We start from the raw sequence: 15,663 nt of genomic DNA on the forward strand, positions 1-15,663 counted from the left end.
CCACTTCAAGTTAAGTTTGGGTGTACCATTCGAAATAAATATATACTTACAACTTCACAATATCATGCTTGACATAACTGTCTGTATCACGCTGCATAGGTCAAACCCATATACCACTGAGTATCCTGCCAAAACTAATAATTTGATCGTATCCTTCCAAAACTAAGAGGAATGAAAGAGAGCACGTTCATGCCAATTTTCTCATATATTACCTGTCTTCTATATGAAAGCTTGGTATCTAGTAAAAATCAACAACTTTAAAAATTATGGTAAGGGGTAAATCTGTCAACAAAAAAAGTGTCGAAAAGTGAACAAAGACTCACAAAAATAAATTCTGAGATAACATAAAACAGAACAATAGTCCTAAAGAATGTAACAGTTTGGTAACTGTCCTAAAATAAGTAGGACGAAACGTTATATCAGTTATTAATTATGGTGACATAGCAAAAAAACTCTGCACTGTTACAGTAAGTGAAATTAAGCTATTAAGTTGATAAAAAGAAACAACTTATAAGAGTAAATAAAAGCTTTCTTTACTATTAGCTACTCGCTTGGCGATCAAACATCAAAATTTTCCACCAAATATGATCAGAGCGAAAAAGATCTCTTGTCATTGTTTTAAGCAAAACAGAATCTGCAATTCTAGCAACCCAAAATAGTTTGCTCTCACCTTGGTGTTTGAATCGTCTTTCTCGTTGCTGTTGCGGTTGTCAGCGAAGTAATAATGGTCATTTAAATTAGGGTTCTTTTTTTCTCAAGTTGGTTTCGTCGTTCATGTATTTAGGTATTAGACACGTTTCTTCTCTAACGTGGCTGCAGCTTGTCGTTGTCGTCTTCTCCATGCTGGAAGTTTGCCGGGGAAAACCCATCTCAATAATCTCTCCCATATGTAGCAGCCTGAGAACATGAGAAAAGCCCAGAGTAGAAGCTTTCCCTGTAAATCCTTTGGCAATGGCACTAACTTCAGAAAGTCGTTCAAGTCTCGGAAAAGATCTGACGTAATAACGGTGAAGAATCCAACTGCTGCCAATAGTGCGTAAAAGAAGGGTTTGTTCTCGGGTATGCTCTGATTGAAAGGATGGCCCATGTAGTTGACTGCAAAGGTAGCAACCTGAATCATCATGTTTACCATGTACGAGACAGTGTTGACCAAGTTTGGGTGGAACTCGGAGTCTGGTTCGATGCATTCGTCGGGCATGTACTTCGTTGCTTCATTGACTGATGAAATCAAGAAAAATAGGTGGAAGGCGAACTGTCCGAGTAGAGAGAGAAAGACGTAAGCACAGAAGATGTTTGGATGAGGGCGGGCAGAGGAAAGGGCTGGGAGGGGTTTGGCATGAGAGATAAAGAGAAAGAAGGCAGCTGTGAAGATGCCACTGATTGTAGCTTGGACATCACCAAGCTTTACCCCGTCTAGATGCATAACGCTGAGCACGTAAGCTGTGGCAAGGCAATTGAGGCCGAGGATTTTGAACATTTGGAGAGTGGTTACCAGAGTGCTCCTGCCTTGTCGGATTATGTCTGTTGTTGGGGCGACGGATGCGTGCTTTGCTGTGAACGGAGATGCCATTGATGCATCACCGAGTTTTACTACAGGTGGGGCACGGCCATCACCGTCTTCGTTCATCTCCTCCATGAGCTTCTTTAGCTTCTGCCTCTGCTTGTCTGCAGCTGCCTGATGGCGGTTAGCCCTTGAGGGACCACTAGATTCTGTACGGGCGATGGCCTTGCTTCTTGCAGAAGCATCTCCTTGTAAATTAGGGTTCCCACTTGAACTTGGTCTTTCTGATCCAGGCTTTGGTTTCTTTGCTTTACTTGGTTTTGTTTCAGATTTCGTCACTGTTTGTGATGAGTCTCTAGTTGGAGCAGGTGGTATTGCATTCAGAAGGGCAACTCCCACGTGAGCCTGGAAAATGTATTTATCTCAGAGAAAGATAAAAAGATATTCAACAACTTGTTATCCATATTTCAGTATTAATACCAAACACAAGGCTATACATAACTGGAGCCAAAATTAAGATCAGAGTTAGACTGATTTTTCTTTATGAGATCAGTTTCTTGACCCTGGCCAGTTAGTCGAAATGACTAAATGCTAATAAGATCAGGAAACCCACTTAGCTAGTCTGACAACACCAACCTATAAAAATAACAATGACGGCTATAGGTGAAATTTTAAAGGCTCCAGTCCAACTAGAGAATGTGTGTTTAGTAATTATGAGGCGCTTATAGGAGCTCATGTACACACAAACAATCAAAAGTCCCAAAAACAAACTGAAAGGGGGAGTTCATGAGATAGCTATGAAGAACTGTTAGGAGAAAAGGCATACTAAAAATATGATTGAAATAACTAGATTCTTAGTCAACATTTTGTCAACAAGCAACTTATTTCACCCTACTTGCAACAGCCAACGGAGGGAAATCCCATTTATGCGTTAGTGGTGTTTATTGAAGTGATATAACAGATTCACAGGGACCACATTTTATTTAGCACTGTAAACTTGACAAAATAGGGTGTAAAACTGTGATATTTTCCCGAAAAACTACAAATTCTTGTAACAAACTGACTAGAAAGTGGTCCATACAGCGTAAGACTATGAATTATAAATCGTAAGGGGTTATGTGTCAAGATATTTAAAGTAGACGGTTACCTGCTTTAGAGCTCCAACATCATTGGTTCCATCTCCACACATCAAAGTCATCCTCCCCACTGTCTTAAAAGTGGTCATGATGAGTTCCTTTTGCTCAGGGGCAACCCTAGCAAAAACCTGCCATAGTTGTTGTTATTCAGATGAAGCAATAATCTTCTTAGATATTCAAACTTGTATTGTAAATTATTACCTTCACATAAGGGATTACATGAAGAACAGCAGAGGTCTGCTGTAACATTTCAAAACAGTCCCCTCCAACACAAAGGTCATGAGAGTCTGCCAAAGCTTCAACCTCTCTCTCGCTATAATTTCAAAAAACTCAGAAGTGAGATATACAGCTATCAGAATCATAATAATACGCTTTATGTGATCGTAATAATTGAATTTGCAAAACATGTATTCTAAACTGCCATCCAATTCTAGGCTCAATTCGATAACTTACATTAACATACTTGATTTGCAAGGCCAGTACAAACCAAAAATATGGAGACTCAAGTTGAAGGAAACATTAGATGAGAATAAATGGTAAAATAACAAATGTTGTCTTGTTTTTCAAGAAAGAATCAAGAACTATAAACATTTACCTATAGGGAATAATTTCAGTTTCATCGGGTGAAACCCATTCAAACTGTGTCCCACTCCTGCCTGGGCCAAGGATCAGGGTTGGTCTCGAAATAATATTGACTTGGCTAGCAACATGGCAGGCTGTCAACGCTTGATCTCCAGTAATCATTGCCTGACATTACATAACTTTGTCTCAGTAACATAAAGGAAAGCAGTAGCCAACTGGTAAGTCCTTATTTATTCTTTAAAAACAAGTTAGGCGATTTTATACTTGTCGAATAAAAATGCAAGTGGACAATTTGAGTAGAGTTGAATGGATATGGGAGTAAAAAAAGTAGGGGATAGGAAATTATGAAATATAGATATTGGGGATGTAAACTAATGAACCCATGCTTGATTAGATGACTGGGTTTTAGTCAATCTTTTCAAAGTACGTTTTAAGCCTCAAGGCAGTTTACTTTGATAAGGCGGTTCAGATATTGAGGCTTTTATTGTTCGAGTTATTAGAGAAGGGATTCAGAATAATCTCCGTTATGTTTCTCTTCTTCTTTTTTTCAAAAATCCGTTATGTTTCTCAATCAAGCATAATTGTGTTCCTCATCAAATAACTAAGCCAAGCCCACAAAACTTGCTAACATATGAAACCACAAAGGTTATAGCAATGATAAACATGAGGCTTACCAAATCATGTGAAGATCCTTTTAGCTCCGACAAAACAGATGCTGAGTCTGCTCTTATGGGACAACTAAAAACCTGAAACAGAAATCCGCATTTTATCAAACCAAAAAGAAAAAGGCTTATGTTTTCTTTTTAATGGAAGATGTAATTTTCTAGTATGTATATAAAGTCATTAAGTAAGCCGGCAAGCTCAAGGATATAAAGGAATCTTAAACGCAAATGATGGACTGATTAGGGTTATTTACCGCAAAACCAGCAAAGACAAGGCCGGTTTCCACTGTCTCTCTATCCAAGCTTCTGGCTTCACTAACCTGCAAGTAATGAAAACCTAATATCAGCAATAAGACACTGGTTTGAAGTTATGCATAAAGAAAGGCCTGCAGCTGAATAAACTTAAAAACTAAAAGCAGTTACGTAGAACACAAAATGTAAAAGAATTCGCTGTTCCTATACCATCTAAAGTAAAGAGTAAAACTATTAGTACAAGAAACTAACAATTGTTATATTGTTCTTGAGGTCCTCGTTTTTCACACATGGTACAATTTATTAAAACCAATAAGTAAAAACACTAGGAATACCTTGACCACAGATTGAATTTTGTTGTATAATTTTTGTTATTTTTTTCTGCAATAATTGTTTTGCTAAATAAATCATTTCTTTCTCAAAGACTGCACGAGTCGAACATCTCCTGGAGTATTCATGACTATATGAAGGAATTAAATTTCGAAATATTTCGGTTGAAGTGATCGAAATATTTCCACTTCCATGCCTACCAAAAATTCCACTGAGACCGAATTTTCACTCCTTCGATTATATAGACTAAGACTGTAATTAAAGGATGTCAATCTAGAAAATCCTTCTTGTCCACAGAAGCATAGACCAATATCTCAACAATATACATACTAATGTCTAACAATTCACGGGTGTCATTAAACAATATTTCTGATCGGAATCATTCAACAGTATCCGTTATCAGAAAGACACAGTCACGTAAACATTAGCATGCTTTAAGACTTAAAGTCTAAGTGAACAACATTAACTTAAATTCCAAAGTAATGTCTCCAAACCCTGGAAACCAATAAAGTAACTGAAACGGTACCATGTGGCACCATATCCAGTACTCCCTGGAACTACCTCAACAAATATAAGTATGAAATGCTAAGTTCATATTTTTTAACAAATGAGCAACCTGTTTTACCATATACATATATATAAAATTGTCAAAGGTTGATATGCTATCCGTAATCACCTCACGGCAACCATCTGATTTTTAACGTTTAGTAAGAAAGCTCAAATAGTACTCAGCATTCCAACCAGTTGGCGAATAATAAGTATCAAGAGTCAAGACAATATGTAAGCATCACTCCAAAAATCTGTTATACCACCTCTTGATTTATCTATAATTTGTTTGGTCCCACGCGAGTTAATCACTTGATGCTCACACGTATTTCAAAAGCGATTGACATATTAACACCAAGTGACAACCAAGGACTGCGGACGAGGAACAACCTGTATCACATGATAAGAGTCTAACTTTACTCCATAACTCGTCCTGAGAAGTGCTAGTATGCATAAGTGCGAATAGCCAAGATAGGGTCTAATGCTGTTGTGTCCAAAATAAGACGTAAACAATCATGTCCTGATGCCTAATAATTTTTTCATCCATTCTAAAGAGAACACAATAATATAGAGGTTCATAGACCATAAACAGATCTTACAGCCATTTCTGGAAGAGCCTTGTATGCAAGAGCCAAAACACGTGACCCTTGACGTGTATACTTCTTGTAGGTATCAATATACGACGAAGGCAAATCAATCAACCTCTCTTGAATAGTTTCTGGTGCACCCTGAAATAAGAAAAAAAGAATGACATGCTTTCAGTTTCAGTCTTTCAGATAAGCAATCCTAGATTAAAAGACTCGTGGACCAACATTCAGCAAAAAAATAAAAATAAAATCCAGATTCCGGAAACTACAAAAATATTAGAATTAGAAACATTACAAGAATGTTACATATTACGTGGGTGTAGGTCATCAACTGTTTCATGCAGTCCAAATATGTCGTCTAATGATCTAGATTCTTAAACAAAATAACCAACAGAGCCTGAATTAACTGCATGATCAGTGATAAAGAAGAGAGAAAGAAACCAACCTTTACAAAGGCAAAATAATCTTCATTAATACGAACAACAACTGACATACGCTTTAAATAAGATGCGAAGTGGTGCCTATACACAATCTGCACAGCCTGGCCACCTCCCCTGCAAATACAAGAAGGAAACCATAACAATAAGAACCAGATGTACACGAGCGGAAGTACATGATTCCTCCAAATAAGAAATTAGTTCAGGAACAAGCAAGGACCTACACAAGCATTACCAATGTAAAGAGAATATTCAAAACAGTACACATTTGAACAAAGTTCAGTAACTCTTTAGGGCCAAAAGCAATTTTGTGAACTCTAGGACCCATGGCTAAAAAGGAAGATTAGATCAAGAAAAAATGACAGATGCATAAGAATTCAAATTCAGCACAGGTTTGAGGTTAAATGTGATGCAATGCTCTCAGAAATCTATGTGCGGGCCCATTAAGGTTGATAATATTTTGAGACACAACACAAGAAAATTAATGTTGCAGCTTACTTTTTCGGCACAGCCTTCTCATCAGAGGTGTAACTCCAGTCTATTCCTTTAAGTGCAGCCTTTTCAAGAGGATCACCCACCTATAATTCAGTAACCAATTTAGGAACAAAAATCTATAGCCATAAAAATAGAAATGTATACATGAAAAGCTTAGTACAAAGAAGTATATCCAACATATCACCCTCTGCAAGTTACAGTGTATCTGAAAGATGCTCATTTTAGAATCATATTCAAGCGGAGTATATAATAGGCGTATTTCATAACCACTGAAATATTCAAAACGCTGAAGTGCAAAGTTCTACTTCTCTTTCCGAAAAAGAAAGAGAGTTTTTGAATTGGCAAAGTATCATCACTCATACTGGCAAAAGTAACATCACTGCCGAATCTCCAAACCTATATCAACTCAGGAAAGGATGTCTATAATACTAACATTTCATGGTTTTTTTATATATTTTTTTGAGTAAAAATAACACTAGCATAAGCATACCAGCTTGTTGTCCACAAAAACCAAAGCATGACAAGATGCAAGAATTTCTACAGTGCGTAGAGGCACTTTAGTCATATCTGACTCTAAATCGATGCTGTCAGTCAATCCGACCATTCCTTGGAACTCCTGAAAAAAAATAACAATGTCAAGGATATTTTTTTAACTAATGCGTGTGACTGCTTAGCCTTGTCAATTTCCCTACCATGTCATCTGACGTAAGAGTCCCTGTCTTGTCGAAACAACAGATGTCAACCTGCAAGAGAGAGGGTGGATATAAGATGCCACTATAAACTCCATTTGAAATCACAGGGGCACCTCGTCCTTCCTTTAGTTTTGACTTTAGACTCAAGAAATATCGACTTAGCCCTCTACCTAATAACATAAAATGTGCTGATATTGCAGTACTTAAATTAAGCTTATTTGAAAGGACAGCTTGAATATAAAATTTTGACAGATTATTTAAACTGCATCACTACTCAAATGGTGCTCATCCAAGTCATGACTAATAACTGTTAATCCAGTTATCAACGTGGATTATAAAATTAGTAGCACATTCAGACCAACCAAAAGTGGAGAAATTTTCTTACTGACCTTTCCAGCAAACGGAATTCTGAATGGCTCGGTGCAGAATATCCCACGCTTCGCCAATGCAATTAGAGATGTATTAACAGCAATTGAGAGCTCCATTGGCAGCTCAGGAGGGATAACAGAAGTAATAATCAGTGAACAACTTAAAAAGAGTTTGTATCTGCTCCTTGTTGGATCCTCTAATCCCTATAGTAAAATATCCTCAAATTAATTACCAAAAAGAAAAGAAAGACAAGCTACAACAGAAAGCACATTTATCACTAGAATGTTTTGACTACGGTAAATTATATTGAAGTAGCTGTATCAGTTAACTCGAAACTGCTGTAAATCTATTAGCGGATGTTCGAAGTCTTTTTTACCTTCTTAAGAACATAACCAGCAGCGATGATTGCAAATACAACTAAGAACAGAATAAATAACCCACTTTCCCAACTGTTTGCTGTAACCTGAAAATTGGAGTTAAATTCAGAAATCTAAAGCAAACAAAGTTGAGGTGAAAATGACCTACGATTTCTTTGGGACAATTCTTAACTAAGAACTAAGGATAATTCACCCGCTCTGTGGAGAATAGAATTGTTCGCATCAGTTTGCCTTGACTAGTCTCGAATCCAGTTCGCAGAACAACAGCCACGCATCCACCGTCTGGGGTTCTGAGAGGAAATGACTGACTCCATACACAATGGAAATCAATGACATGAAAGGTTTTAATGTACACGACAGACAGATAGAGAAGGTAAAGAGGACGAGCGAAAGGGAGAAAAGTATCTGAACTACCTTATCTGGAGTATGCTGCAAAATCTTAGTACCACCAAACAAAATATGAGTTTTATCTCGCTTAATTGATAACTTCTCCTCAGTTCCCCTGCCGTTGATTGAAACCTGAAGGAACAAGAAAGTACCTCAATCAAATTACAGGTAAGTGTCTCCCTGCAGCATACATTGTCCATCAAATGATCAATAATTCAATATAGCTCGGCCCCTTTTAAAGCTGGCTAATTGGCTATGAACAGATTATGAAGGCCGAAATTAATATATGAAACATTTATTCAAATTATACTCTGTTAATTAAAGTATTACGATTTAAAGAACTTGCTGAACTAAAAACACAAAATAGACAACCCATCGGCATTAGATGACACCAATACGAACAGAAATATAGATGGCCGTACTAAAAATCCACAAATATATTCTGGAATGCACAAGGATGTTCATGGTTGAATATCCACATTTTGTGTTTCAAATTTCTGGCAGTCCGAGGTTTCACCAAGTATAGGTTCCAGTAGAAACTGGGGCCTAGACAAGCATGCAAGATTCATAAGAACCTCAAGAGAAATACTAGAAAAATAATAACTGGGTAGAGGAGCATGAACAGGACTATAATAATAAGAATTAAGAAAGCAGACGTCATGTGATTATGTAGGTTGAATATCCTGCATGAACAGGACTATAATAATAAGAATTAAGAAAGCAGACGACATGTGATTATGTAGGTTGAATATCCAATGGGATGCTCGCCCACCAATGCTACTCTCATGCGCCAGGACCCCAAACCAAGTAAAATAACAACATCAAAACCCTCAACAAGCAGTAAAAAGTAATAAATAAATTGATTAAGAGTAAATAGAAAAAGAGAACCACCTTCCATTGAGGAGTAGACTCGCCTGTGAGTATAGCTTCATTAACAATTGCACTTCCAGCTAATATAAGCATGTCTGCGGGAACAGACTTATCTTCCCCAGTCGGACCAGAAGATCGTCCAATTGAGACAACATCTCCAGGAAGAAGCTCTGTTCCAGAAAGTTTCACCCACCTACATACATAAAGAATTAGTACAAAATAATGGCTGAAAGAAAATAACAGTCTAAATTTAGGTTGACATACTTTCCACAACGGTGCACCGAAAGCGTTTGACTATCAACTCTTACACGTCTTAGCTCCGTTAGTGTTTTCAATCTACTTTTTGCCATTGTTGACTCGAACAAGAAGAGCATGAATAGTGTGAACACACTGTAGTACCAATATTCATCCAAACACCAGAGACCAACACAAAAGACCTAATTGGAACAACAATTACAAGCGATAAGGAAAATACGTAAAACAAGAGTTGTCATAACCTCAGAGGCAATGGAACTTAAAGTACCTGGAATACAAAAAATGGTTCCATGCAATGTTCTTTCATTAATTTCTGGAATGTGGGCTGTGGGTAATCAAATCTGCATAATGAAGAAAGTACAGTGAAGTGAAAAACATTGAAGTAATACAGTCAAACTCATAAGAGGAGAACAATGACTGCAAGAGGATAACTTGAAGCTGCTCATATGTCGACGACGTGGAAGCTCTTTAAACGAATAATCAGAAACAATAAAAAGTAATTGAAGAGAAGAATTAACACATAAATAGGGCAAATCTCAACCAAAAATGTTCACTGATTAATTAATGAATGAAAGAGAAAAATACACCAACTATTACTGGATTTAGTCAGCCCCGAAAGCTGAGCAACAAAGAGTTGCTAGATACTTAACTTTTCTAGTTTGACTACACTTTTTTATATTTGTTACTAAATACTCTCTACTACTTTTAATATTTAAAACTCAAATGATATACTCTTCCTTAAATAATTAGAAACTCTAGCATTCTTTGATTGCTAACAATATAATAATTAACAAAGGCTGAGGCACACCTCTTTAGTGTAGCCATCGGCTACATCAATTATAATCTTTACTCATTCAAGTGAAATAAGAATCATCTTCGACCTCTTGGTTACTACTTCTCATATCTTTCTTATTATGCCTTACAGTTCTATGTCATAGTTCGCCGTATGATTCTATTATTACTTCTTAAGCATACCATGTTTTATACTATAATAGAACAGCATTAAATACATAATACTAAGTCCACCAGAAGATAATAATTTGCATCAGTGAAGCTATTCTATAGTAAACCATATAAGAGAAAGTAAACATACGCGTTACGTCCCCACTTCTCAGTGGCAGCAACAACTTTAGCTTCTGAACCATGGCCTGTATTTTTTAAATAATAACTGAATGCTTCTTTTGAAGGATAAGGGAGTTTGCAGAAGGTCTTCTTCTCTGTTGACAATATAAACCGTTGCTTTCTAAAATCAAAGTAAATTTCTTCCATTTCCACAGGAACTGCTGACACAGTGAGCTGCAGGTGGACAATAATGGACCCATCCTAACGTTACACCCACAGTTTTGATATTAATGAAACAAACCAAAAAAAAGCCGAAGAGTCTACAAGTAGATGGCTGATGAAATAATAATTCTCCAATAACAGTATAAAAGTAGCATGCAAATATACACTAACAGATTGAAAGAGGCAAAAAAAAGAATCTCTAAAAAGTAAACGATAAAACTAATTGCCATAATTGCACAGCAGAATAGATTCTATTTCATGAGCTCCTGGATAGGCTAACTTCGAAATAGGAACCAATGAGGAAAGAGATTCTAGATTTGAAAATATACCCGTCAGCTAATGAGAAACTGGGGTTCTAGATTTCACGCTACCCAAATTTGGTGTGGACAGACAAAACAGATCACTGCAAGACAGGGTAAGAGTCTCCAACACTGGGGCAGTTTGCTTTTCATTTATTATGTAGAGGAATACAATAGTATGTTTAAACTGCAGTGAGTAGTGTTCACCAAAATAAAAAGTCCTAAATCCTATTGTGTTGAGGTCTGGTTTCACTACTTCAGAATGAATGGGTGAACTTACTGGTTTGCGAAAATTAAGTGGTACGATTTCTTTAGAACCAGAGAACTTTGCAGGTGTTACTTTGCAGAAATCTGCAACATGAATATCCTTCACCTAAAAAGCAAAGCAAGAACATCCAATAAGTTACATACTACAATACGAAATCGAAAATAATAGAGCCATTTGCTTAAACTAGTACGATTGGGATTTCAATCCGCTATAAGATAAACTGTATCACAATTAGAAGGGACTAATTTTGGCTTGGTTTGCTCTTGATGTGTTTCAATACGAAAATAACCTCCCAAACAATTTAATTGTTGTAATGATTCACAAATCACGTATGAAGTAACGAAGATCGGTTAAGTTTGTTGTCATCCAACTCAAAACCAATTGGCAATGAATGTAGAGGACCTAGACATTATATTCTTGGTTACTAAAGTACTCTTTTCCCATGTGGGACTATTCTCACATGCCCCCTCCCGCGTGGTTTTTTTTTTTACCTAAGACGGTGTTTGGGTAACGTAAAGTATGCGTCTATCGCGTGTACGCTTAGGTCTGATACCATATTAAGTTCTTAACAATCCAATAGAAAGATTAAACTAAGGCTTAAGTGAGGTAAAGGTCGAAACTTTGATATAGAATTCAATCAAGTTGCATATACATACCTTACTATACTGAACAAAGCATCTGAAATCCACTGACCAAGCTGTGAAAAGCAACACCAAAATATGAAGAACAAATAATCCTCCAAAAACAATTGCTGCATCAAAGAAATCTATACTAGGCACAACAGCAACGACCCAAATTGCATAAATAATGGCAAATGGCCAAACATCCAATCTCCATGGCAAAGTTTTCTTCTTCAACAAATCAACTCCTTCCACTACTTTCCCATCAACACAGAAGCTCGGCATCTTCTTACTTCCTCTCTCTAAACTCTATAACTCTCTGCTCTCTGCAAAACCCAAATTACCAAAAATTAGGTTAAATTCGATTGAATTTGACGAAAATCATAATTGTGATTATAAGAAAGAAACCTAGAAAACAGTGTAAGTGAGAAAGATTATACAGGAATTCAGGTTAACAAGATGAACATAACTTACTAGTGGACTAGTGAGAATCCTTGATTAGGGCTAAGAACTTATGAGAGAGAGATTGATGAAAACTGGTAATTAACTTGATCGATCCGATTAGTAACGGCGATTACCTTCTCTCTCTCTCTAACTATTTTCTCTCTCTCTCTAACTATTTTCTCTCTCTAGTCTGAAGTTCGTCGTCCCCCTAAGAGCGACTCCAACGTTGGGGGGGCTGGGCTCCCGGTGGGGCTGGGAGCCCCAAGCTCCCGGGCTCCCAAATGGGAGCCCGGGCTGGGGGGCTCCCAGCCCCAAATATAGCCGTTGGGGGTGTCCCAACGGCTATTTTGGGGTGGATCTCCTAAAAAGGGGATCCACCCCACCTTATTTTATTTTTTTTTAATTTTTTTAATTTTTTTTTAAACTAATTTTTTTTTTAATATTCTTATTATTTTAAATACTACTTTTTTAAGTATTTTTCTCTAATTTTTATTTTTGTGTTTTTTTTTGTGTTTATCTTTTTGAAATTATCTCTCTCGAATAATATCACATTTTAATTCATAGTCGAAATCTAATAATTTATAGTCGAAATTTAAAATCAAAATTTCGCACACATACTTCGCACACGTATAATATATTGATTTGGGAGCCCCGGTTAGGAGCCCAACGTTGGAGTTGCTCTAAGCCCCGGGGCTCCCAAAATTCAGGGGCTCCCAAAATTGGGAGCCCGAGCCCCACGTTGGAGTTGCTCTAAGAAAGAGACTGGGCGGGTTATCAAAATTCTGTCTTCAATCTCGGGTTTCGTATACGGGTTAATTCCTATTTGGGCCTATATTGTTTCTTAGCTCACTTTTCTACCCTTTTATCTCCTGACCAATTCTAATTTGCTCCCTTAACTGACAAATCGTTAGTTAGATTCGTTTTCCGTTTTATGCCTACTTCAAAAAAAATTCTCTTTCGGCATTCTCTCCCGTTAGTTTCTCTATTTTCTCCAAAAGCATAGGTCGACAAAGATTGAGTTTGTCTACTACGTGCTAGTTTTTTTCTCTCCAGTTGTCGTTATCTAGTTTATGTTCTAGATTAATTTAGTCTTGATAGCAAGTGTCGAGAGATGGGAAAAGATGAGGAAGAGAATGAGAAGAACGATCGACGAAAGGAAAGAAAGAGGAAGAAGAGTTTCTCTCTTTTCTCTAGATGGAGAATACAGGAAGATAAGGGATTTCCCGAGTGGATACCTAAACCGATTACCACTCTTCAAGGCGGGAGGTTATGCCCAACTATCGAGCAACCGTATCAGTAACCTATAGTCTTTCTCTTTTCCACCTCCATATTTTGATTAAAATTTACAATCCTAACTGACCATTCATCAGTGATCCTCGCTTTCTTTCTCCTTTCGTCCCTACCTTTTTCATTTTTCTCTCTCCCTTCTTCTGTACTATCTTTTTTTGTGTAAAAAACATCCGACGCACATAGAGTGAGTCCATCTACCACCTGCGAGTTTTCTATTTCTCTTCCTGTGTCCCTATCTAGTGTCTGTACTAAACAAATCTAGTTTTGGTAGCGAGAGATGGAGAAACACATCACAGACATACATTTCTTTGACCTAACAGTTTCGTTTGTTAGAAGCCATCTTACGAGATCGTCGATCTCGAGCGCAAAAAGATCAATTGGTCCCAACATAGAGCCAATAGGATTTTCTCATTGGGTGAGTCGAAGGGACTCCAAATTTCTGACAATGTCAAGGAAAATAGCTTGCTATATTCTGCAGTAGTGCACCCCCTTCTCCCCGAACAATTACTCTAAGGACCTATATTAGAGACCAGTAAAACCAAAGAACAATATACATTTCTTTCATTTTGTTTTCCAGAGAAAAATCTGTCGTATAAAGAACATAGTTTACCCGTAATCTCATATAAGATATAACATTATCAATCTACAACTTCTGTTCTCCGACCACCACCACTAAGATTCCACCTTGAGAGTCTCACCAATCCGAAAAATTACACAACTTTACCTATACTTCCCGACTGCCATTTTGTTCTTGATTGCACGATGACCATGATATATTAATGCATTGATGATTCCATAAACAGTGAAAATGCCTGAAATTAGAAACCTACGTTCCCGACTGCCATTTAGACTAATTACACCAATTTCAAACTATCAAATTCAGTACTATAACATACAAATCAAAGACCAAATGGTTGCATTTTCATTATTCCATATACAATATACAACAGATAGTGAACATGAATCCATAAAAGTACATCAGAAAATACCAAATTTTCAGCCTGTTAGTGATGATTGCATATTTTTTTTTTTAATTTAAATTGAAGGGTTTAGTTTAGTAACAATACCCTATACTTTTTTTAATTTCACAAATTTTCAGAACACTTCAAACATATAATTAGGGCAATTTCTCCCAAATTCATCACATTAAACATCTAATCTTTGAACCTTACTCACCTGTAAACAATGAAGCTCTAGTTGGTGACGATTTCCGGCCAAACCTTCCCAAAAACCGAACTTCAAAACCCCCAAACCGAGCTTCAAAAAGAAAGAGGTAAGAGAGAACCCTAGCTTTTGGTCGATATGAAAACCAAAAAAACCCTTACCTCGATCTGATTTGAACCACAAAAACTGATTTGAAAACCACGAAATCCCTTCTAGTTGATGTTTGGAACGAAAAACCCTAGATTTTGGTCGAGAGATGTGTTCTGACCAAACTTTGAAGCAAAAATGGAGTTCAAATATTGTTGTTGATGTTTGAAGGTATGGAACGAAGAACCCTATCTAGCTTTCCTCTACAAATGGAGTTGAAATTCCTCCCAAATTCGAGCATGAATGGCTGGAACGAAGAACTCGGGTAAAAGTTTTGCCCTAGCTTTTGGTCGAATGGTTTCTGATGAAAGAAAGTGGGCTTAGATTTTGAGTTTTTGTAAGTGGCCTTATCTCAAAACAACGAAAAATGGAGGGACTAAATCAGGAATTCTATTCAAATCCCTCAGCTCACCGTTCCATCATCCATGTCAGCAGCTATGCCCGGCTGGAGCGCCAACTCACCCGGCCGGGATTCCGGCCGGGATTCAGGCCGGGCATAGCATCATTTTTGATATTATTTACATGCAATTGAAGCAAAAACAGAGATGAATCATGAATATAATGTATGAATTTATAGGAGTACCGATTCGGCTCCAAAACAAGAGCCGCAGTAAGTCTCATTGTGATCAAGTCGTCCTCCGTGCCTTTCTAGAGGCTTTTCAATCTGAA

At 37.2% G+C, this 15,663-nt stretch overlaps 1 protein-coding gene across 1 annotated transcript; it reads right to left on the reverse strand.

Moving 5' to 3' along the window:
* Window positions 1-319: 319 nt before the first annotated feature.
* LOC147540256 (putative manganese-transporting ATPase PDR2) lies at window positions 320-13,253 on the reverse strand. The gene is made up of 23 exons (XM_086639830.1): window positions 13,143-13,253; window positions 12,424-12,601; window positions 11,986-12,275; window positions 11,342-11,434; window positions 10,572-10,774; window positions 9,747-9,819; window positions 9,488-9,660; window positions 9,245-9,416; window positions 8,381-8,485; window positions 8,160-8,270; window positions 7,966-8,052; window positions 7,610-7,792; window positions 7,221-7,271; window positions 7,019-7,144; window positions 6,532-6,611; window positions 6,042-6,150; window positions 5,609-5,737; window positions 4,136-4,201; window positions 3,894-3,965; window positions 3,233-3,384; window positions 2,839-2,950; window positions 2,649-2,765; window positions 320-1,906 (listed from the first exon to the last, which is right to left on the reverse strand). Exons 3-23 carry the CDS (start codon window positions 12,232-12,234, stop codon window positions 788-790), a joined length of 3,582 nt encoding a protein of 1,193 aa, XP_086495956.1. The 5' UTR covers window positions 12,235-12,275; window positions 12,424-12,601; window positions 13,143-13,253; the 3' UTR covers window positions 320-787.
* Window positions 13,254-15,663: the final 2,410 nt, after the last annotated feature.

The sequence above is a fragment of the Eschscholzia californica genome, unplaced genomic scaffold, assembly GCF_041429995.1.
Source record: "Eschscholzia californica isolate CP2 unplaced genomic scaffold, dmEscCali1.0.p SCAF_5, whole genome shotgun sequence".
Classification (NCBI taxonomy): Eukaryota; Viridiplantae; Streptophyta; class Magnoliopsida; order Ranunculales; family Papaveraceae; genus Eschscholzia; species Eschscholzia californica.

Excerpts from the sequence above, each read along its gene's own strand:
- LOC147540256 (XM_086639830.1), bottom strand. The coding sequence starts at position 12,234 with ATGCCGAGCTTCTGTGTTGATGGGAAAGTAGTGGAAGGAGTTGATTTG. Across the intron at positions 6,612-7,018 it reads TTTTTGTGGACAACAAGCTG|GTGGGTGATCCTCTTGAAAA; the intron begins GTATGCTTATGC and ends ACTGAATTATAG. Across the intron at positions 6,151-6,531 it reads GAGAAGGCTGTGCCGAAAAA|GGGAGGTGGCCAGGCTGTGC; the intron begins GTAAGCTGCAAC and ends TTGTATTTGCAG.